Source organism: Xenopus laevis, chromosome 8L (genome assembly GCF_017654675.1).
Source record: "Xenopus laevis strain J_2021 chromosome 8L, Xenopus_laevis_v10.1, whole genome shotgun sequence".
NCBI classification, from domain to species: domain Eukaryota; kingdom Metazoa; phylum Chordata; class Amphibia; order Anura; family Pipidae; genus Xenopus; species Xenopus laevis.
In genome coordinates, this window is record NC_054385.1 from 131,469,924 (window position 1) to 131,492,337 (window position 22,414).

Sequence of the window (22,414 nt, forward strand, 5' to 3'; positions counted from 1 at the left end):
GCTGGTGAGTCACAGAGCTAACACTCGGCCAATATAAATAGTCACATTTTATCCTCATCTTCATCATCCTACAGGGTGACTGTTCCCCGGTGCATAAAGGCTCATCCCAAACCCTGTGGTGAAGCTGAAGGGCTCCGGCTGCTGCCTCAATCATCAACGTATCAGGCTTTAAAGTGATAGTATTCCCTGATATATTCCTTCTGGGAAGCCTGGGCTCACTGCTGCACTGTATGACCTGCTCAACTGTCAGTCAGGAAACTGCCAGTGAGAAGAGGCAGTGTGTGTAGGAGCAGGGACTCATTAAGGAACCACAAGCAAGGAAAATTTGTCTCACCCCCCACCACCACCACCCAGCATTGGGAGCACAAGGCAGACAGCAGATATGGAACCCACAGGCACTGCACTCTTAAGTCTTTAATAGGGGGGCAATTTGTAGGGGGCTGTACTAGTGATAATTAACCCCTTTCATGCCTTTGTTTCTACCCCCTGATTGCCATATGATTTATTATAGAGAGAAGCAAAAAATCTGAGCTTGCATCACGGACCCCCCTCCTCTTCCTTAAAATAGTGTGAAATCCTCAGACCCTCTACCTGTTAGTCAGACAATTACATGGGATCAAAGTAAAGCCCCAAAAAAATAAGTCAAGATCATCCCCCAAACACCACTTTTAGTTCCATATTATTCAAATAAAGTAAAAAAACGTGACTTAGCTGTCTCACTTACTACATCCTGCCCCACTGTCTCCATCTTGCCCTACTGTCTCCATCTTGCTCTACTGTTTCCATCTTGTCCTACTGTCTCCATCTTGTCCTACTGTGTCCATCTTGTCCTACTGTCTCCATCTTGCCCTACTGTCTCCATCTTGCCCTATTGCCTCCATCTTGCTCTACTGTCTCCATCTTGTCCTACTGTCTCCATCTTGTCCTACTGTCTCCATCTTGCTCTACTGTTTCCATCTCGTCCTACTGTCTCCATCTTGTCCTACTGTGTCCATCTTGTCCTACTGCCTCCATCTTGTCCTACTGTCTTCATCTTGCCCTACTGCCTCCATCTTGTCCTACTGTCTCCATCTTGCCCTACTGCCTCCATCTTGTCCTACTGTCTCCATCTTGCCCTACTGTCTCCATATTGTCCTACTGTCTCCATCTTGCCCTACTGTCTCCATATTGTCCTCCTGTCTCCATCTTGTCCTACTGCCTCCATCTTGTCCTACTGTCTCCATCTTGCCCTACTGCCTCCATCTTGTCCTACTGCCTCCAACTTTCCTACAGTCTCCATCTTGCCCTACTGTCTCCATATTGTCCTACTGTCTCCATCTTGGTCTACTGTTTCCATCTTGTCCTACTGTCTCCATCTTGTCCTACTGTCTCCATCTTGTCCTACTGTCTCCATCTTGCCCTACTGCCTCCATCTTGTCCTTCTGTCTCCATATTGTCCTACTGTCTACATCTTGCCCTACTGTCTCCTCTCCATCTTGCCCTACTGCCTCCATCTTGCCCTACTGTCTCCATCTTGTCCTACTGTCTCCATCTTGTCCTACTGTCTCCATATTGTCCTACTGTCTACATCTTGCCTTACTGTCTCCTCTCCATCTTGCCCTACTGTCTCCACCTTGCCCTCCTGTCTCCATATTGTCCTACTGTTTCCATTTTGTCCTACTGTCTCCATCTTGCCCTACTGTCTCCGTCTTGCCCTACTGCCTCCATCTTGTCCTACTGTTTCCATCTTGCCCTTCTGTTTTCCATCTTCTCCTACTGTCTCCATCTTGCCCTGCTGCCTCCATCTTGCCCTACTGTCTCCATATTGTCCTACTGCCTCCAAAGTGTCCTACTGTCTCCATCTTGCCCTACTGTCTCCATCTTGTCCTACTGTCTCCATCTTGTCCTACTGTCTCCATATTGTCCTACTGTCTACATCTTGCCCTACTGTCACCATTCTCTCCTACTGTCTCCATCTTGCCCTGCTGCCTCCATCTTGCCCTACTGTCTCCATATTGTCCTACTGCCTCCAAAGTGTCCTACTGTCTCCATATTGTCCTACTGTCTCCATCTTGCCCTACTGTCTCCATATTGTCCTACTGTCTACATCTTGCCCTACTGTCTCCATCTTGTCCTACTGTCTCTATATTGTCCTACTGTCTACATCTTGCCCTACTGTCACCATTCTCTCCTACTGTCTGCATCTTGCCCGCTGTCTCTTTCTTGCCCTACTGTCACCATTGTGCCTCCTTTTATTCCTATACTCCACTGTTCTTACCTACAAACGCTGCTCTGTGGGACCCTACAATGTTCAGAGCAGGGCCACCAATAAGGTAGGACAGTCTAGATATCTGGGGGGGGGGGCAGTGGAATTTTACATCTTTGCAGACATCATTACCACCTCCACTGGGAGGCTGTGCCATGTCACTTTCACTCATTGCATATTCCCTGCCTCTGCCTCCCTGCCATTGGCTCCTCTTACATTCAGCCCTGTAACATTGTGTTGCCGGCCAAGAGAAAAAAACTAGAAAAAAAACCCAGATTATATTTAGTGTCCAATGAGCGTGAGCCCCCGGGAGAGGGAAAGTGCAGAGCAGCGTGTGTAGTGAGGACAGAGCAAGCTTTGAGTCTGTGGCTTATGGGTGTTTGCCCTGCCCCATCCTGGAATAAGAACTCGATCCCCAAATTATTCCCCCCTCCGCTGCCAAAGACTATGGAGTCACACAAACACCTCCTTATCCTCCTCTCTCTCCTCCTGGAACCAGGTAAGTGATTCTGATCCTCTACTTTCTGTCATCTGTCTGTCTGTCCTGCCATTAACCCTTACCCAACGACTTTAATATTCCTTCAGTATAACATGCTGCTTCTGGAATCCAGTGAGCTGCTACTTACCCTTTACAGATCACAGCGTTAAAGGGGAACTTTGCCTCCTAATGAGTTTACAGTGTGTCGGGTGTAAGAAACAGTTACCGGAGTCTTTATTTTTCATTATTAATGTTTTTCTTTAATTAAAATGTTGTCATTTAACATCGAGACAGAGAGTTGGAACAGAAGAGTAAAAGGAAAGGGCAGAGTAGGGGTGCAAGTAAGAGGGGAGCATGAACACTTTGTGGTTGCTATTTTCAGTCACCTTAGCAACTAGACAGATTGGAGCCGGGCTGGATAATAATGTCAGTAAACTATAAAAATAAAATAAACATTTCAATAGATCTTACTGGTGCCCACCATGGGCTCTAGGTCTTCTTGTGTCCGGGCACCTAATACCGACCAGAACAGAACAGGGGCATCTTTATTAGGCAACGGGGGGTTTAAGAGATCAGAAAGTCTGAAATACATCACTTGTGCAGAACTTCACACATGTCCCAGTGCTTGACGCTGTGTATAGAAGCCGGAGATAAAGAACAGCAATGCAGTAAAGTAAGGTTGCTGAGTCTTGACTATCCCTGCTGAGGTCATGGCCAACACGGGGCAGCATTTTAGATGGGTTTTGTCTCTATTTTTGCCGGACAGTAGGGAGGTGAGCAGTGAGGGGAGATACTGTGTATTTATAGTCTTACAGGGTGTATTTAGAGCTGGATGCAAACCTTTAATTAACTGTCCAAACCCCCCCCCCCTTCCATGATTATGGGAGAAACTCTAGGGTTGGTCACAGGCACCCCACACTCCTAACCACCTTCATTTATAGTTATTTACCCTTAAATATAGACTAAACCCAGACACACCTATCCACTTTGCTTAGTGCTTGAGTTGGTCTAACCCTGGGGATATTCTAATGCTGCGATTGGCTACAGCTTGGTCCAGCCTCAAGAAGGTGCTAACACTCTAATGCTAATGACACATAGGGCTGCATAGCAGAGAATGCTCCGTTATACAGAAGGCTAGAATCTCAGCTGCCATAAAGCAGGGCAGGACTGCTGCTTACAATGGGGATCAGATAGGATCTGTGCAGCCACTGGGACAGAATGTTCTGTTATACAGATAGCTAGAATCTCAGCTGCCATAAAGCAGGGCAGGACTGCTGCTTACAATGGGGATCAGATAGGATCTGTGCAGCCACTGGGACAGAATGTTCTGTTATACAGATAGCTAGAATCTCAGCTGCCATAAAGCAGGACAGGACTGCTGCTTACAATGGGGATCAGATAGGATCTGTGCAGCCACTGGGACAGAATGTTCTGTTATACAGATAGCTAGAATCTCAGCTGCCATATACAGGACAGGACTGCTGCTTACAATGGGGATCAGATAGGATCTGTGCAGCCAGTGGGACAGAATGTTCTGTTATACAGATAGCTAGAATCTCAGCTGCCATAAAGCAGGACAGGACTGCTGCTCTGTTATACAGATAATTCTCCAGTCATTACAATTGACACACAATAGTGACATAAACTGAATTATGCCAGTCATGTGCCATTGAAAAGCACAGATATGATAATGATGATGCCTTTCAGAGGATGCTGGGAATTGTAGTAGCAGAAGGATCAGATTTAACATGCCTCTTTCCCTAAGACTTTGCTAAACCAGATTTAGGCTGATTCGTGGGCAGCAGAGAGGTGGTTGGGCGGCAGGAGGAGGCAACTTGTTGGTCCCCACCCTGGATAATTGGTACTATGCCGGTTTGGGGAGGTTTCTCTACATTCCTGGGATGTGAGTGGGACAGAGAGTGTCTGTGTTGGGCTCTTGGTACTAACTGACCCCCAACCCAAACACAGTTGTCCTTCCAATGACCGAGAGGCCACCCTGCCTGGGGACCACAGGTGCCCTCCTCATTAAAGGGAAAGTATAGCCTCATTTTATAGAGTGGTTTCAAGCTGATTAAAACATAATAGCGTGGATTGCTCTGACCTCATAATTATTATTTAGCTGCATATTTATCTCTATGGTAGTGCCATGCTGCACAGATACTGATGTTTTGTTTGGTTTTGTTTGTATATGTTTTAGGGACAATATCATCTTTTAATATCGACACCAGGAGACCACGTATCTTCCGTGGGCCAGAAGAAGCTCAGTTTGGATACAAGGTTCTCCAACATGAGGCTGAAGGTCAGAAATGGTAAGTGGACTTCCCTGTGTGGCCAGATGATGGTTCATGGCTTAGGACAGTCGTTGTCCACCAGTGGCTCTAGATCTTCTGCTGGACTACAAATCCCATCACCCCTAGTGAGGCCCCAATGTCAGAATTCTGGTTCTTCTAGTTCAGAAACAGCTGTGGACTCATGGCTGAACTTCTGGCCCTACTGCTCTGCCTTTTATTTTAGCTGAGCCAAGGTCTTCTCTTGCCAGTCTGTGGGCTCCTCTCAGCTGACTATGGAATGAGCCTCACACACCGCAGTTTTGGCTGCCCTTAGTCTTATCTTGCTGATGTTAACTGTTAAATACCTCTGGAATCTGCCCACCTGGGTTTCTCTCCACTGACTTCAGGAACTATCCAGTTGACTACTTTGACCCATTTTTTCATTAATTCTTGAGCGCCTCTCCTGCTGATTTCAGGAAAAGTCTTGATTTGCATCTGGACCTATTGCTACAGTATTGCGGTGTTCCTAATTTATTCTTCAGCACCATTTTGTTGACTTCTTGAACCAGTTGCCTCAAGATGAGGCATTTCCTACTTTCTTCTTCACCTTCTCTTTGTTGATTACAGCAGAAGACTTATTGACCTCCTGGGCCTATCACCACAATAATAGCCACTAATTTATTCTTCAAGATCTCTCCTGTTTAATTCAGGAACAGTTCTATTGAGTACCTTGACCTACACACTGGCTTCCTAATTTATTTTAATCACCACTCCATGCTGATCCAGGAACAGTCCAGTTGACTTGTCGTTGAGCTACTGGCAAAATAGCAGCCATTTTCAAGTTTGTGGGATTCTCTTAGCTGACTATGGAATGAGACTTGCATGCCACAGTCTTGGCAGTCCTTAGTCGCATCTTGTTGATGTTAACTGTTAAATACCTCCAAATCCTGCCCACTGGGGTTGCACTCTGCTGACTTCACGTACTGTGTCCTTTTGACCATCTTAACCTACTGCCACAATATGAGCAATTTCCTCATTTACTCATTGCCACCTCTTTAGAAGCCCTTTTGGCTACCTAGGTATGTTGACAGCATATCATCAGTTTTCTACTGTCTCTTCCACCACCTTTTTGGTGATTTCAGGGAAAGCCCTATTGACTGTTTGGACCTTTCACCAAAATATCAGCCACTTTCTACTTCCATCATCTCTTGGTGTTTGTGAAACAGTCATGTTGGCTACCTGAACTTATCACCACAACATAGGCCATTTCCTACTTTATCTTCTGCCGCCTCTTCTGGGTGTTTTTAGAAACAGTCATGTTGACTTCTTGGACCTATCTCAACAATATTATGCATTTCCTACTATATCTTCCACCACCTCTTTTGGGTGTTTTCAGAAACAGTCATGTTGACTATCTGGGTCTATTGACACAATGTCATCCATTTTCTACTGCATCTTCCACCACCTCTCCTGGTAATCTGTAGGGAAAGCCCTGTTTACTACCTGGACCTATCGCCACAATAATGTCCATTTCCTACTTGATCTACCACCACCTCTCCTGCCGATTTCAGGAACGGTTTTGTTGACTACCTTGACCAATCACCATAATTTTGCCAATTTCCTACTTTATCTTCTACCACCTCTCTCTTGGTATTTTCAGAAACAGTCTTGTTGGTCACCTGGACCTATCACCACAATATAGGCCATTTCCACTTTAACTTCCAGCACCTCTTCTGGTGGTTTCAAAAACAGTCCGGTTGACTACTTGGACCTATTGTGCATTTAGTACTTTGTCTTCAGTCACCTTTTCTGTCATAGTCATGTTGACTAACTGAGCCCATTGACACAATGTCATCCATTTTCTACTGCATCTTCAATCACCTCTCTTGGTATTTTCAGGGGAAATCCTGTTGACTGCATGGACCTATTGCAACAATAATGTCCATTTCTTACTTTATCTTCCACCACCTCTCCTGCAGATTTCAGGAACAGTTCTGTTGACTACATGGAGCTATCACCACAATATATGTAATGTCCTACTTTATCTTCTACCACCTCTTCTGGTAGTCTCAGAAACATTCCTGTTGACTACTTGGATCTATCCCCACAATATTATCCATTTCCTACTTTATTTACCAGCACCTCTCCTGCAGATTTGAGGAAAAGCCCTGTTGGCTAACTGAATCACCACAATATCATTCATTCTATGTTTTATTTTTTATCTCCTTATTCTAAAGCTGGCCATACATAAAGAGATCCGCTCATTTGGTGAGGTTGCCAAATGATCAGGTCTCTCCCCAATATGTTCACCTTGAGGTGGGTGATATCGGGCTGATGTGACCATTGGGCTCCTCACAACGAGGATCGAGGACTGTCACTGCATCAACAAACCAATGCAATCCTAGATGTGACAAGATTTTCAAACCTGGTCTATTGAAATCTGGCCAACTTTCGGACAGATATTTATGGGGGTAGCCTGTCGCAGGGCCCCCATACACTGCCTAATAAGCTCAATAAACTGACTTCATCTGTCTGCAACTTATATCTGCTTGTGTATGGGGACCTTTAGAACAATTGGCTGACCCTCTGGATAGGTCCTACTGATTACCTGCTCTCTCACCAATTTCCTAATTATTTTCCTGTTCCTTCTCCTCTTTCGGGAATTGTCTTTTGACTGCCAGGCTCTGTTGGTGTAACTCCGCCCAGAACACATGCAAGAAATGTTCCAATACATATCAATTACAAATGTTCAATGGTTTTAACATTATGAATAGCAGAAGCCATCTCCCCTCAATCCAGGACTCTAGTTCCCACAATGCCTTGCATGTTCCTTCACTGGTCTGTTACTCAGCCTCATCCCCCCGGAGTATTATCCTATTATAGTATTATCCTGTAGTAGCCACATGCCCAGAGAACTTTATTGACAACATTAGTGATGTTCAGCTTCTGTTTGCTGTGATCCACCTCCGCTGGTCATATGAGCATCTGCTTTATTTCCTCCCGTATCCCTAAGGGCCAATCAGCATGACTGTAACTCTCTCCTAATGGTTATACCAGGCTGTGCAGGAGGGGGCGCTCCTCTGGGGGATAAGAATTGCACTTTTTCCTGCCTGCAGGTCTGTAGGTGGATATGGATCTAACACTGACCAAACATCTGGATTACTAATCTGTAGGATATAATCCAACTCTCCCTCCTGCTTAACCCACTGTGTCCCAGAGACCTGCAATAAAGCCACTGGCTACCTCTGTCTCTCTCTTGTTACTATGGGCAACCCGCAGGATCTTATACTTCTCTATTCCTACTCATATGGTCCTCAACAAAGATGGTGAGATCTCCTTTCCTCCCCACCAATGAATCACTCATCCCTCCTCTCTTGGTAGGGAATCCCATAACCTGACTGTCCTTACAGTAAAGAACCCCTTCCTATGCTGATGGTGAGATCTCCTTTCCTCCCCACCAATGAATCACTCATTCCCCCTCTCTTGGTAGGGAATCCCATAACCTGACTGTCCTTACAGTAAAGAACCCCTTCCTATGCTGATGGTGAGATCTCCTTTCCTCCCCACCAATGAATCACTCATTCCCCCTCTCTTGGTAGGGAATCCCATAACCTGACTGTCCTTACAGTAAAGAACCCCTTCCTATGCTGATGGTGAGATCTCCTTTCCTCCCCACCAATGAATCACTCATTCCCCCTCTCTTGGTAGGGAATCTCATAACCTGACTGCCCTTACAGTAAAGAACCCCTTCCTATTCTGATGGTGAGATCTCCTTTCCTCCCCACCAATGAATCACTCATTCCCCCTCTCTTGGTTAGGGAATCCCATAACCTGACTGCCCTTACAGTAAAGAACCCCTTCCTATTCTGATGGTGAGATCTCCTTTCCTCCCCACTAATTATTCCCTCATTCCCCCTCGCTTGGAAGTAAATCCCATAATCTCATGCTACAATAAAATAAACTTTATAGCTCTGTTCCCTTTCATCATGGCCCCCTCCCTTTCCCCTGGAGACGTTGCTACAGGTTGTACATAGCAACTGTATGTTCAGATGTGAGGTTATGGATCCAGCACATGGGAATGGCTGCCTCTCCAGTCCTGTTATTCCAATTATTGCCTTTTCCTTCTCCCAAGGAAAATGACATTCCCAGAGTAGCCGTGGGAATGTGTGGGCGACATTTTCACTGCCAGGTGGGACTCAAACTCATTACATGATTTGGGCAGATATCCCCAATGCTGATTGGTTGTTGCATTACATATCAATTAAATAAGGTTCAGACTGGGAATGACTTTTATGTTGATGCCTTTCTTGTCCCACAGGATGTTGGTGGGGGCCCCGTGGGACGGCTCGGAGGACAACAGACAGGGAGACGTGTACAGGTGCATTGTGGGTGATCGGAGCAATTCCTCCTGCACTAAAGTCAACCTGGGTAAGTTCCTTAGCACTGAGCCCTTTGTCCAACTCTGCAGTGCATGCTGGGAGAGACCATAGTATATCTGCTTATGGAAGGGAGCTGCCATATTGCTTGCCTTAGACAGGACAGTATTTATACACAGAGTACATGCCCCCTCTGCACAGATCTCAACCCTGACATTGCCTTATTATGATTATTATTATTAGTAGTAGTAGTAGTAGTAGTATTATGATGATTATTATTATTATTACTACAGGGGAACTGGCCCTGGGGAACATGTCGGGTCAGATGAAGAATATGCACTTGGGAATGGCGCTGACACCTGACTCACAAGGTGGTTTTGTGGTGAGTGATTTCCGCTGATCTATATTGGGAATGTGGTGCAGGAAACATTGGCTCATTTATTCTTCCCCAAATGATTTCTAACTTTAACCACTTCCTGCATCACCAATTGGTTAGCTGAGCATGCTGGGAAATGGCAAAGATGGGTGAATACATTGCTGGCCCCACAATAGCAATAGGTCCAACCTGTGGTCCTCTAGCTGTGTTTAGTACAACTCACAGTATCTACAGACAGTTGCATATCCGTCATTTTATACCCCAGAGCTTGGCATTCCCAGACAGACCAGCAGCTCCAGGGTTAATGCCAGGGTGGGGTGCCGATGCATATTTGTGGTGAGCTGAATCATTGCTGAGCTGGACTCCTGCCCTGGAACCACAATGAGCTCCAGCCAATGCAGGTACTGTCTCTCCCCCCCCAGACAGACAAATACAGATGCATTCACCCTAAAAACCGCGTTCACCCCAAAAACCCTTTTGCAAGCTCAGAGGGTGCATATTCCAAAACAAATAAAGCTCATTATTCAGCAAATTAACCTGGTCAACGCAACACAGCACAGCCAGGGTTCTGTAGTAATAGAAAGACCGAGAGCCAATCAGCAGTTAGTTTGCACTGCTCTGGGTCTGTTACAATAATGAGTGCAAAGATCTGATTGGCTGCTGTTGGTTAAAGGGACACTACAGAGGGTTTTCTCCAGTTCCCACAATGCCTCGTTTATTCCAGTAATTCTCATTCCTTATACATCTCTTATTGGCCGAGCATGCAAGGAATTGTGGGAAATGGAGTTGGGGCTGGAGATGAGCTGACCACTGTTGTGTTTCAGTGGTCAGGACCAGCAGTGTCAGGTATAGAAAACATCATATAGAATGATGCAATTATTGTGTTGTATTTTATATTTCTTTCTTCAGGCTTGTGCCCCCCTGTGGTCCCAGGAGTGTGGGACTTCAATGTACAGCACTGGGATTTGCGCCAGTGTCGATAAAACCTTCCGCCCTTCTGGGACCATCGCACCTACTGCCCAAAGTGAGTAACTGGAGCTGCTGGTGAACTGCAACTCCCATCATCCTCCTGCTGAAGATGAATGACAACTGGGGGTTGGAGGGTTAATACATGTGGGATCTGCCTATGGGTGACATAGAGATGCTGGATGGGTTCAGTGCCCTCTTTCTCCGCAGAATGTTCCACCTACCTGGACATTGTGATTGTACTGGACGGGTCCAACAGTATCTACCCCTGGTACGAGGTGCAGAACTTCCTCAGCAACATCCTCAGCAAGTTCTTCATTGGCCCAAATCAGATACAGGTCAGTACAGAGAGGCCGTATGTAGTCACTGATTTTGCTTTCTCATCTTAATCAACAACAGCTCCTCTAGTGGCCAATTATAGATCATTCTTTCCTGTAGTCTATGGACAACACTTTAAAAGCAATATGGCGGCTCCCACTCATCCTCAGGAAGGAACTGTAACACACAGTTTGTGGGAACTCTCATCCTATAGCCTAATTGCCCCATAAGACGCTGTAGCTTTAAGCCGGCTGAGATGCTGCAGAGTAAACGTATGGGACATGATGTTATTAAAGGGATGTGGGTGGCTGTGTTTAAACATTGGGTCAGAGTGGTTTATATCTCACAAACAAACCATAACTATCCTCCCCCAAGAGCTGACGGCAGCAGAATTCCAGGTAGGAAAGCCACAGAGCAGAATCTGGAGGAAAGACCTTGGGGCCCCGTGCATGACTTTTCTTTATGTAACATCTGCTCTCTGCAGGGGCCACATCCTGGGCCCTGGTGGCTTTGGGTTTCAGAACAGAATCTGGAGTGGGGGGAGAATTGAACTGGATGTGTCTTTTAACGTTCTAAACTTTATGGTACCACTCTTTGTATAGATACAATAGAACCATATAAAAGCCTTGGGCTGCATGGCTACTTCTGGGCTGCTCTGGGCTACCAGAATACCAGGAAACGGCCCGATGTTCCGACTAACAGACCCTTTCATCTCGTTCTCTCCCCTGCTGATCACTTCCTTCGTGTGGCCAGGTGGGGGTGCTCCAGTACGGAGAAGTGGCAGTACATGAGTGGTCCCTCAAGGACTACAGCTCCTCCCAGCAAGTCATGAGAGCGGCTAAGAACATCAGTAGGCAAGAAGGACGGGAGACCAGGACGGCGTTCGCCATCCATGAGGCCTGGTGAGTACTTCATAGAGTAATGATATATCTTGTGTCTGTAAACATGGACTGCTCTCCTTCCTATGGGCAAGTAGATCCCAACTCCCAGGTAAGTGGATACAATCTCCTGTAGTACTTAACCAAGTACAGAGATCTCTGGAATTTACTGCTCCTGGGCTGCTCTCCTTCCAAAGGTCATGGGGAGATACCTCCCCCATGTAAGTGAATACAATCGCCCCCAGTACTAACCCCAATATCTCATCCATCCACTCATATTTGATTTCTCTGTAACACTCCTTCTGCCTTTACAGCACAGAAGCTTTTAGCCAGGAGAGGGGCGGCAGAGAAGGGGCAAGTAGACTCCTCATTGTTGTGACTGATGGAGAGTCCCATGATGGAGATGAACTCCCGGTGGCACTGGCAGAATGCGAGAAGAGAGACATCACGCGTTACGCAATAGCGGTCAGTCTCTAACTGTTCCAGAAGTCTCATAGGGGTCTGTCTTATCATCTGACATCTGACTTCATCAATCTGACATCATCTGACATTTCTGCGTTCTTCTGTCTCCGCCCCCAGGTGTTGGGTCACTACACAAGACGCCAACAGGACCCTGATTCTTTTATCAACGAGATCAAGTACATCGCCAGTGACCCAGACGAGAAATACTTCTTCAACGTCACAGACGAGGCGGCATTGAATGATATCGTGGATGCCCTTGGGGACCGAATCTTCAGCTTAGAAGGTACCACAGCCATGTTCAGCCTCTTCCCTCCTACTGATAACAATCCACTGGTAATGCACTGTAAATTCCCCAGAACACACAGCAGGATAAATACAGGGCAAATAACATGCATAATACCCCAGAACATGAATAAATACAGTGCCAATTCCATGTATAATACCCCAGAACACACAGCAGATAAATACAGGGCCAATTCCATGTATAATACCCCAGAACCCACAGCAGGATAAATACAGTGCCAATTCCATGTATAATACCCCAGAACCTACAGCAGGATAAATACAGTGCCAATTCCATGTATAATACCCCAGAACACACAGCAGATAAATACAGTGCCAATTCCATGTATAATACCCCAGAACACACAGCAGATAAATACAGGGCCAATTCCATGTATAATACCCAGAACCCACAGCAGGATAAATACAGAGCCAATTCCATGTATAATACCCCAGAACACACAGTAGATAAATACAGGACCAATTCCATGTATAATACCCCAGAACACACAGCAGATAAATACAGGGCCAATTCCATGTATAATACCCAGAACACACAGCAGATAAATACAGGACCAATTCCATGTATAATACCCCAGAACACACAGCAGATAAATACAGTGCCAATTCCATGTATAATACCCCAGAACACACAGCAGATAAATACAGTGCCAATTCCATGTATAATACCCCAGAACCCACAGCAGGATAAATACAGGGCCAATTCCATGTATAATACCCCAGAACACACAGTAGATAAATACAGGACCAATTCCATGTATAATACCCAGAACACACAGCAGATAAATACAGGACCAATTCCATGTATAATACCCCAGAACATACAGCAGATAAATACAGGACCAATTCCATGTATAATACCCCAGAACTCACAGCAGATAAATACAGGACCAATTCCATGTATAATACCCCAGAACACACAGCAGATAAATACAGGGCCAATTCCATGTATAATACCCCAGAACTCACAGCAGATAAATACAGGACCAATTCCATGTATAATACCCCAGAACACACAGCAGATAAATACAGGGCCAATTCCATGTATAATACCCAGAACCCACAGCAGATAAATACAGGGCCAATTCCATGTATAATACCCCAGAACATACAGCAGATAAATACAGGACCAATTCCATGTATAATACCCAGAACACACAGCAAATAAATACAGGGCCAATTCCATGTATAATACCCCAGAACCCACAGTAGATAAATACAGGACCAATTCCATGTATAATACCGAGAACACACAGCAGATAAATACAGGACCAGTTCCATGTATAATACCCAGAACACACAGCAGATAAATACAGGGCCAATTCCATGTATAATACCCCAGAACCCACAGCAGATAAATACAGGGCCAATTCCATGTATAATACCCCAGAACACACAGTAGATAAATACAGGACCAATTCCATGTATAATACCCCAGAACTCACAGCAGATAAATACAGGGCCAATTCCATGTATAATACCCAGAACACACAGCAGATAAATACAGGACCAATTCCATGTATAATACCCAGAACACACAGCAGATAAATACAGTGCCAATTCCATGTATAATACCCCAGAACCCACAGTAGATAAATACAGGACCAATTCCATGTATAATACCGAGAACACACAGCAGATAAATACAGGACCAATTCCATGTATAATACCCAGAACACACAGCAGATAAATACAGGGCCAATTCCATGTATAATACCCCAGAACCCACAGCAGATAAATACAGGGCCAATTCCATGTATAATACCCCAGAACACACAGTAGATAAATACAGGACCAATTCCATGTATAATACCCCAGAACTCACAGCAGATAAATACAGGGCCAATTCCATGTATAATACCCAGAACACACAGCAGATAAATACAGGACCAATTCCATGTATAATACCCAGAACACACAGCAGATAAATACAGGGCCAATTCCATGTATAATACCCCAGAACCCACAGCAGATAAATACAGAGCCAATTCCATGTATAATACCCCAGAACCCACAGCAGATAAATACAGTGCCAATTCCATGTATAATACCCCAGAACCCACAGCAGGATAAATACAGGGCCAATTCCATGTATAATACCCCAGAACACACAGTAGATAAATACAGGACCAATTCCATGTATAATACCCAGAACACACAGCAGATAAATACAGGACCAATTCCATGTATAATACCCCAGAACATACAGCAGATAAATACAGGACCAATTCCATGTATAATACCCCAGAACTCACAGCAGATAAATACAGGACCAATTCCATGTATAATACCCCAGAACACACAGCAGATAAATACAGGGCCAATTCCATGTATAATACCCCAGAACTCACAGCAGATAAATACAGGACCAATTCCATGTATAATACCCCAGAACACACAGCAGATAAATACAGGGCCAATTCCATGTATAATACCCAGAACCCACAGCAGATAAATACAGGGCCAATTCCATGTATAATACCCCAGAACATACAGCAGATAAATACAGGACCAATTCCATGTATAATACCCAGAACACACAGCAAATAAATACAGGGCCAATTCCATGTATAATACCCCAGAACCCACAGTAGATAAATACAGGACCAATTCCATGTATAATACCGAGAACACACAGCAGATAAATACAGGACCAATTCCATGTATAATACCCAGAACACACAGCAGATAAATACAGGGCCAATTCCATGTATAATACCCCAGAACCCACAGCAGATAAATACAGGGCCAATTCCATGTATAATACCCCAGAACACACAGTAGATAAATACAGGACCAATTCCATGTATAATACCCCAGAACTCACAGCAGATAAATACAGGGCCAATTCCATGTATAATACCCAGAACACACAGCAGATAAATACAGGACCAATTCCATGTATAATACCCAGAACACACAGCAGATAAATAAGTGCCAATTCATGTATAATACCCCAGAACACAGTAGATAATACAGGACCAATTCCATGTATAATACCCGAGAACACAGAGCAGATAAAATACAGGACCAATTCCATGTATAATACCCAGAACACCAGCAGATAATACAGGGCAATTCCATGTATAATACCCAGAACCACAGGCAGATAAATACAGGGCCAAATTCCATAATCCCAGTAGATAAATACAGGACCAATTCATGTATATATACCCAGAGTACAAATTCCATGTATAATAATAAGCAGATAATCACAGAATTCCATGTATAAACAGCAGAAGACACAGCAGCAAAGATACTAAGGCAATTCCATGTATATACCCAGAACCCACAGAGATAATCAGGGCCAATTCCATGTACCCAGAACATACAGCAGATAAATACAGGGCCAATTCCATGTATAATACCCCAGAACACCCCACAGCAGATAAATACAGGACCAATTCCATGTTATAATACCAGAGACACAGCAGCAGATAAATACAGGCCAATCCATGTATAATACCCAGAACACACAGCAGTAAATACAGGGCCAATTCCATGTATAATACCCCAGAACACACAGCAGATAAATACAGGGCCAATTCCATGTATAATACCCCAGAACACACAGCAGATAAATACAGGCCAATTCCATGTATATACCCAGAACCACAGCAGATAAATACGATTCCAGAAACCCAACACAGCAGATAAATACAGGGCCAATTCCATGTATAATACCCCAGAACCACAGCAGATAAATACAGGGCCAATTCCATGTATAATACCCAGAACACACAGGCAAGATAAATAAACACAGGCCAATTCCATGTATAATACCCCAGAACACACAGCAGATAAATACAGTGCCAATTCCATGTATAATACCCCAGAACCCACAGTAGATAAATACAGGACCAATTCCATGTATAATACCGAGAACACACAGCAGATAAATACAGGACCAATTCCATGTATAATACCCAGAACACACAGCAGATAAATACAGTGCCAATTCCATGTATAATACCCCAGAACACACAGCAGATAAATACAGGGCCAATTCCATGTATAATACCCCAGAACACACAGCAGATAAATACAGGACCAATTCCATGTATAATACCCCAGAACCCACAGCAGGATAAATACAGGGCCAATTCCATGTATAATACCCCAGAACACACAGCAGATAAATACAGGGCCAATTCCATGTATAATACCCCAGAACCCACAGCAGATAAATACAGTGCCAATTCCATGTACAATACCCCAGAACCCACAGTAGATAAATACAGGACCAATTCCATGTATAATACCCAGAACACACAGCAGATAAATACAGGACCAATTCCATGTATAATACATGAAGATTCATTATCATACATTTGGCAGAGCGAGTTGCAGTTGGTTACTACTGTATAAGGTACAGAATGTTTCGCTGTTGCAGAATTTACTTATTAAGGAGTCGGCAAATGTATTCGGTTCACGTTTTGCAATGTTTAGATCAAAGAAAAACACAGAAACGGTTCACATCCGACTGCCAATAACAAGTACATTTTCTTCCCAGCCCCCTTAAATACTCTCCAAACATCCGGCCAGGTTTGGCCAATCGAGGGCAGTCACAACAGCATGGGATAAAGTGCTGAGAGAGAGGAATTTTGTTTTGGCAAATGGAATTGCATAACTGCACCTGATCAGACCTCACAACTCCAGCACCATAAATGGCTTCATTCTTCCCCAAAAATCCCCGGTGCTGAGTGTAGTGACCTGTAATTAGAAACGTTGTGCAATGTCCCTAATTGAGGGGTTGAATATATATATTTATATTTATACAGCAACAACTTGTACCCATTAAGTCTTTGTTAATGTATTAACCCAAAATGTATGTTCTTTAGATGAAATCCTTGCGTTTAGATCTTATTTGCACCAATGTGGTTCTGATTTTGTGGGGCTGAAACATCGCCCAGACCATCTTCCAATCAGAAGAATCTTTTTTTTTTTTTTTTTTTTTTTTTTTTACTACAATGACAATTCTAAAAAAAAAATTTAAATAATGTTTTTATTATTTTTGGTCGGTAAAACATATGGAATATGAAATTAATGGGAAACACAGAAGGGTTGAGATGTTTGTGGGGAGAGGGGACATAGTTCCATAGTGATATCATTATCCAACAGGCTCATCCTTTCTCGTTGTTTCTGCGCAGGGACGCATGGCTTCAACGAGAGTTCATTTGAGCTGGAAATGTCGCAGGCCGGGTTTTCCATACATCCGCTGGAGGTGAGGGAATTGGGAATATATATATATATATATATATATATTAGGGGCCCCAAAGCCAGGATTCAACTACTCCTCATCCAAACTGTCACAATCTGAATATGCAAATTTGAGTCCTTATTACATATTACAACATTTATTTTGATGGAAACATTATTTAATGGGTTGCTAAGGGTTGCTAGGCTAGGATAAGCAAGTTCCTGGAAAGGAATCACTAATTTGCATAGATACAAAGGGTGGAGCTTTGATTACTGTTAGTGCTCTCCCTATTTGAATTCAGTTTCCAGGACACTTCATTCTGTTTCATTCCTATTGTATATGTTCTCTTCTTTCCTCATTCACTCTTTTTTTCTCATGCAAAGGACGGGATCCTATTTGGGATGGTGGGAGCATATGACTGGGATGGGGCAGTGCTTAAAGAGTCCAGCTATGGCCGAGTCCTGCCCCCGCGTTCTGCCTTTCAGAAGGAGTTCCCGGTGAAGATGAAGAACCACGCTGCCTACTTGGGTACGGCAATCTCTTCTTATGGATAATTATAGGCTAGATTATAGCAAGTTATGTGTAGGGCTGCCAACTTTTGGGGACTCCTGTGCCAATAAGGGTGTCTAATCTCCACTTAATATACAACTCCCAGCATACTCATGACTATCGTTGAATATATAATTCTCCTGTTAGTATTATGAATCATCAGTACATATTGTGGCACATTGTTTATTAGAAACAAATGTTCAAGTCCTTCCTCTAACTGCCTGTGGAAAGACGTAGGGCTGTAAAGAAAACCCTGAGGCATAACTCTAAATAAATTACCTAAAATGTGTATGAGTTGCATTCTCTATATGTGGCCTTCCATGTGTTCTCCTGAGTGAACACCCTGAGGAATAGAAAGAACAGAAAGAAGACTGTCTACAGGGTAAAGTGTCAGCCTTGTAGCCTAGGGGGTGTTTAAGCTGGCATTAGAGAATTTTGTACCACACTGTATGTTGTGTTGATTAGAAGTGTACACTGTGTGAGATTAATACTTTGGATGTTCAACCACAGGTTACACTGTGTCTTCCATCACCCTGCGCAATGGAAGGAGCTTATATGTAGCTGGGGCCCCAAGGTTTAAACACAAGGGCAAAGTCATTCTATTTGAGATGCCCTGGAATGGAGGTTTAACCATTTCACAAGCTCTGGTGGGGGAGCAGGTAGGTACCATGTGGGGAGAGGGGTGGGACAGTTGTCTCTGCCACTGGGTAACAAGTAAGCCCTTTGTATCCACAGATTGGCTCATACTTTGGCAGTGAGGTTTGTCCTGTGGATGTGAATGGAGATGGTGCCACGGATGTCTTGCTCGTGGCTGCACCAATGTTCCTGGGACCCCAGAATAAAGAATCAGGACGTGTTTATATGTACAGGGTGGGACAGGTAAGTCTCCAACTGCAGCTCATTGGCCTAAGGAAAGTGTTGGAAAAGTGGGGAAACGTTGGAAGGGTTACTGTCTGCTCTCATTTCCCTACAGAAATAGGGATTGGTAGCACTAGATAGGTACCTAATATATAGAGACAAGAGGAAAGTGTTGGAAGGGTTACTGTCTGCTCTCTCTCATTTCCCTACAGAAATAGGGATTGGTAACACTAGATAGGTACCTAATATATAGAGACAAGAGGAAAGTGTTGGAAGGGTTACTGTCTGCTCTCATTTCCCTACAGAAATAGGGACTGGTAACACTAGATAGGTACCTAATATATAGAGACAAGAGGAAAGTGTTGGAAGGGTTACTGTCTGTTCTCTCTCATTTCCCTACAGAAATAGGGATTGGTAGCACTAGATAGGTACCTAATATATAGAGACAAGAGGAAAGTGTTGGAAGGGTTACTGTCTGCTCTCATTTCCCTACAGAAATAGGGATTGGTAGCACTAGATAGGTACCTAATATATAGAGACAAGAGGAAAGTGTTGGAAGGGTTACTGCCTGCTCTCATTTCCCTACAGAAATAGGGATTGGTAGCACTAGATAGGTACCAAATATATAGAGACAAGAGGAAAGTGTTGGAAGGGTTACTGTCTGCTCTCTCTCATTTCCCTACAGAAATAGGGATTGGTAACACTAGATAGGTACCTAATATATAGAGACAAGAGGAAAGTGTTGGAAGGGTTACTGTCTGCTCTCTCTCATTTCCCTACAGAAATAGGGATTGGTAGCACTAGATAGGTACCAAATATATAGAGACAAGAGGAAAGTGTTGGAAGGGTTACTGTCTGCTCTCTCTCATTTCCCTACAGAAATAGGGATTGGTAGCACTAGATAGGTACCTAATATATAGAGACAAGAGGAAAGTGTTGGAAGGGTTACTGTCTGCTCTCTCTCATTTCCCTACAGAAATAGGGATTGGTAACACTAGATAGGTACCTAATATATAGAGACAAGAGGAAAGTGTTGGAAGGGTTACTGTCTGCTCTCTCTCATTTCCCTACAGAAATAGGGATTGGTAGCACTAGATAGGTACCTAATATATAGAGACAGAGACAAGAGAAAAGTGTTGGAAGGGTTACTGTCTGCTCTCTCTCATTGATTGGTAACACAAGATATGTGCCTTAAATATAGGTATTTGTGCCTCATCAGTAAATTTCTGGATCAGACTGGGTAGGGCACACAGTTAAACTGAAGGTTGTGTCTCCTTTGATTTTGGCAGATGTACCTGAGCCACAATGGCACCCTCCAGCCGGACCGTAGGATGCAAGATTCCCGCTTTGGATATGCAATGGCTTCCATCCTTGATCTAAACCATGATGGGTTCAATGACGTAGTGGTGGGCGCACCTTTAGAAGACAACCACATGGGGGCAGTATATATTTATCATGGGTATCGGAGCACGATCCTGCCCACCTACAAGCAGGTACATAACAGGCTGGCATTTCCATTGTAACTGGCCTGTTCTTAAAGGGATACAGACACTTATTTACATTTAGCAAAAGCAGGTCATAGAGCTGTGAGTTCATGGGAATGTTTCTTTCTGGCCCGCTGTAGAGAATAGATTCCTCCTCCCTCCAGTCAGGACTGCGATACTTTGGACGCAGTGTGAGCGCAAAGATGGACCTGGATGGGGATGGCCTGGTGGATCTGACAGTTGGGAGCCAGGGGGCTGTCATCATGTTGAGGTACAGAGAAACATATCCTAATGCTGAAGCAAGAATATAAGCAACTTTGCAGTTGGTCCTTGCTGCTGTTAGTGATGAACACAATACCAAGAACAAAGAGTTATGGGTGAATAGAGAAGAAGTATCTCATTGGCTGATTCCCTTGCATTAATTGGGCAACATGTGGGTGGAGCAATGCAGGTTTAATCCTCCTTTTTAAAGGGGAAGTTCACCTTTAATCTGTGTTGTTACATAGCCCATCTGAAATTCAGCACTGGGGCTAATTAATTAGCAAAAAAATGTAGAATAGTTGCAAATTGCCTCAGAATGTAACATTTGTAGCATTTGCCTAAAAATAGTTTGATTCCTGCTGCTGCCACATGTGCCGAATCCCTCTGCGGTGGCGCCTGGAATCCAGGGAATTACACTACATTCCCAAGAGATCACGTTAACTACTGTAATTATCCCTCGTTTCCCTCTTCTGCTTCTAACCAGCAGCATTAACCTCTTCGCCACCAGAGGGGCATGCACGCAAAGGCGGTGCACAGCCTCTCTGGCAGCGAACAGGTTAATTGTGTTTCTTGTGCAGGTCAAGGAGTATCGTTCGAATTAATGCCTCCATGAATATTGTGCCCCCCTCAATTAATATGATCCACAAGAACTGCCTGCGCCACGGCAAGGAGTCCGTGTGTCTGAACATCACCCTCTGTTTCTCCGTCACGTCCAGATCTCCCGGAAACTGGGACAGTCGCTTTGGTCAGCAATTTTGTGTTTTATAATTGTCTGATCAGTAGAGTTGCACTTCTGTTATTTTATATAAATATATAAGAGGGGACAGTAATGAAATAGAGAAAGTACAGAGAAGAGCGACTAAACTGATAAAGGGAATGGAAGGGATCAGTTATGGGGAAAGACAAGTTGGGATTGGTTACACTGGAGAAGAGACAGTTAAGGGGGATATGATCACTATATATAAATATATAAGGGGAATATGATCACTATATATAAATATATAAGGGGATATGATCACTATATATAAATATATAAGGGGATATGATCACTATATATAAATATATAAGGGGATATGATCACTATATATAAATATATAAGGGGATATGATCACTATATATAAATATATAAGGGAATATGATCACTATATATTTATATATAAATATATAAGGGGATATGATCACTATTTATAAATATATAAGGGGATATGATCACTATATATAAATATATAAGGGGATATGATCACTATATATTTATATATAAATATATAAGGGGATATGATCACTATTTATAAATATATAAGGGGATATGATCACTATATATAAATATATAAGGGGGATGTGATCACTATATATAAACATATAAGGGGGATGTGATCACTATATATAAATA

General features: G+C 43.7%; 1 protein-coding gene across 1 annotated transcript in view; it reads left to right on the top strand.

Annotated features, from left to right (window-relative positions):
• Positions 1-2,547: 2,547 nt before the first annotated feature.
• The window catches only part of itga10.L (integrin subunit alpha 10 L homeolog), a 31,912-nt gene continuing 12,045 nt past the window's right edge, over positions 2,548-22,414 (top strand). The window contains exons 1-16 of the mRNA XM_018231686.2: positions 2,548-2,744; positions 4,921-5,032; positions 9,312-9,421; positions 9,663-9,751; positions 10,655-10,769; positions 10,922-11,049; positions 11,783-11,931; positions 12,222-12,372; positions 12,487-12,652; positions 17,823-17,896; positions 18,256-18,400; positions 18,932-19,080; positions 19,157-19,300; positions 20,569-20,772; positions 20,904-21,034; positions 21,603-21,769. Of these exons, the coding sequence (XP_018087175.2) occupies positions 2,618-2,744; positions 4,921-5,032; positions 9,312-9,421; positions 9,663-9,751; positions 10,655-10,769; positions 10,922-11,049; positions 11,783-11,931; positions 12,222-12,372; positions 12,487-12,652; positions 17,823-17,896; positions 18,256-18,400; positions 18,932-19,080; positions 19,157-19,300; positions 20,569-20,772; positions 20,904-21,034; positions 21,603-21,769 (2,161 nt within the window). The 5' untranslated portion in view covers positions 2,548-2,617. The remainder of the gene's footprint in view (positions 2,745-4,920; positions 5,033-9,311; positions 9,422-9,662; positions 9,752-10,654; positions 10,770-10,921; positions 11,050-11,782; positions 11,932-12,221; positions 12,373-12,486; positions 12,653-17,822; positions 17,897-18,255; positions 18,401-18,931; positions 19,081-19,156; positions 19,301-20,568; positions 20,773-20,903; positions 21,035-21,602; positions 21,770-22,414) is intronic.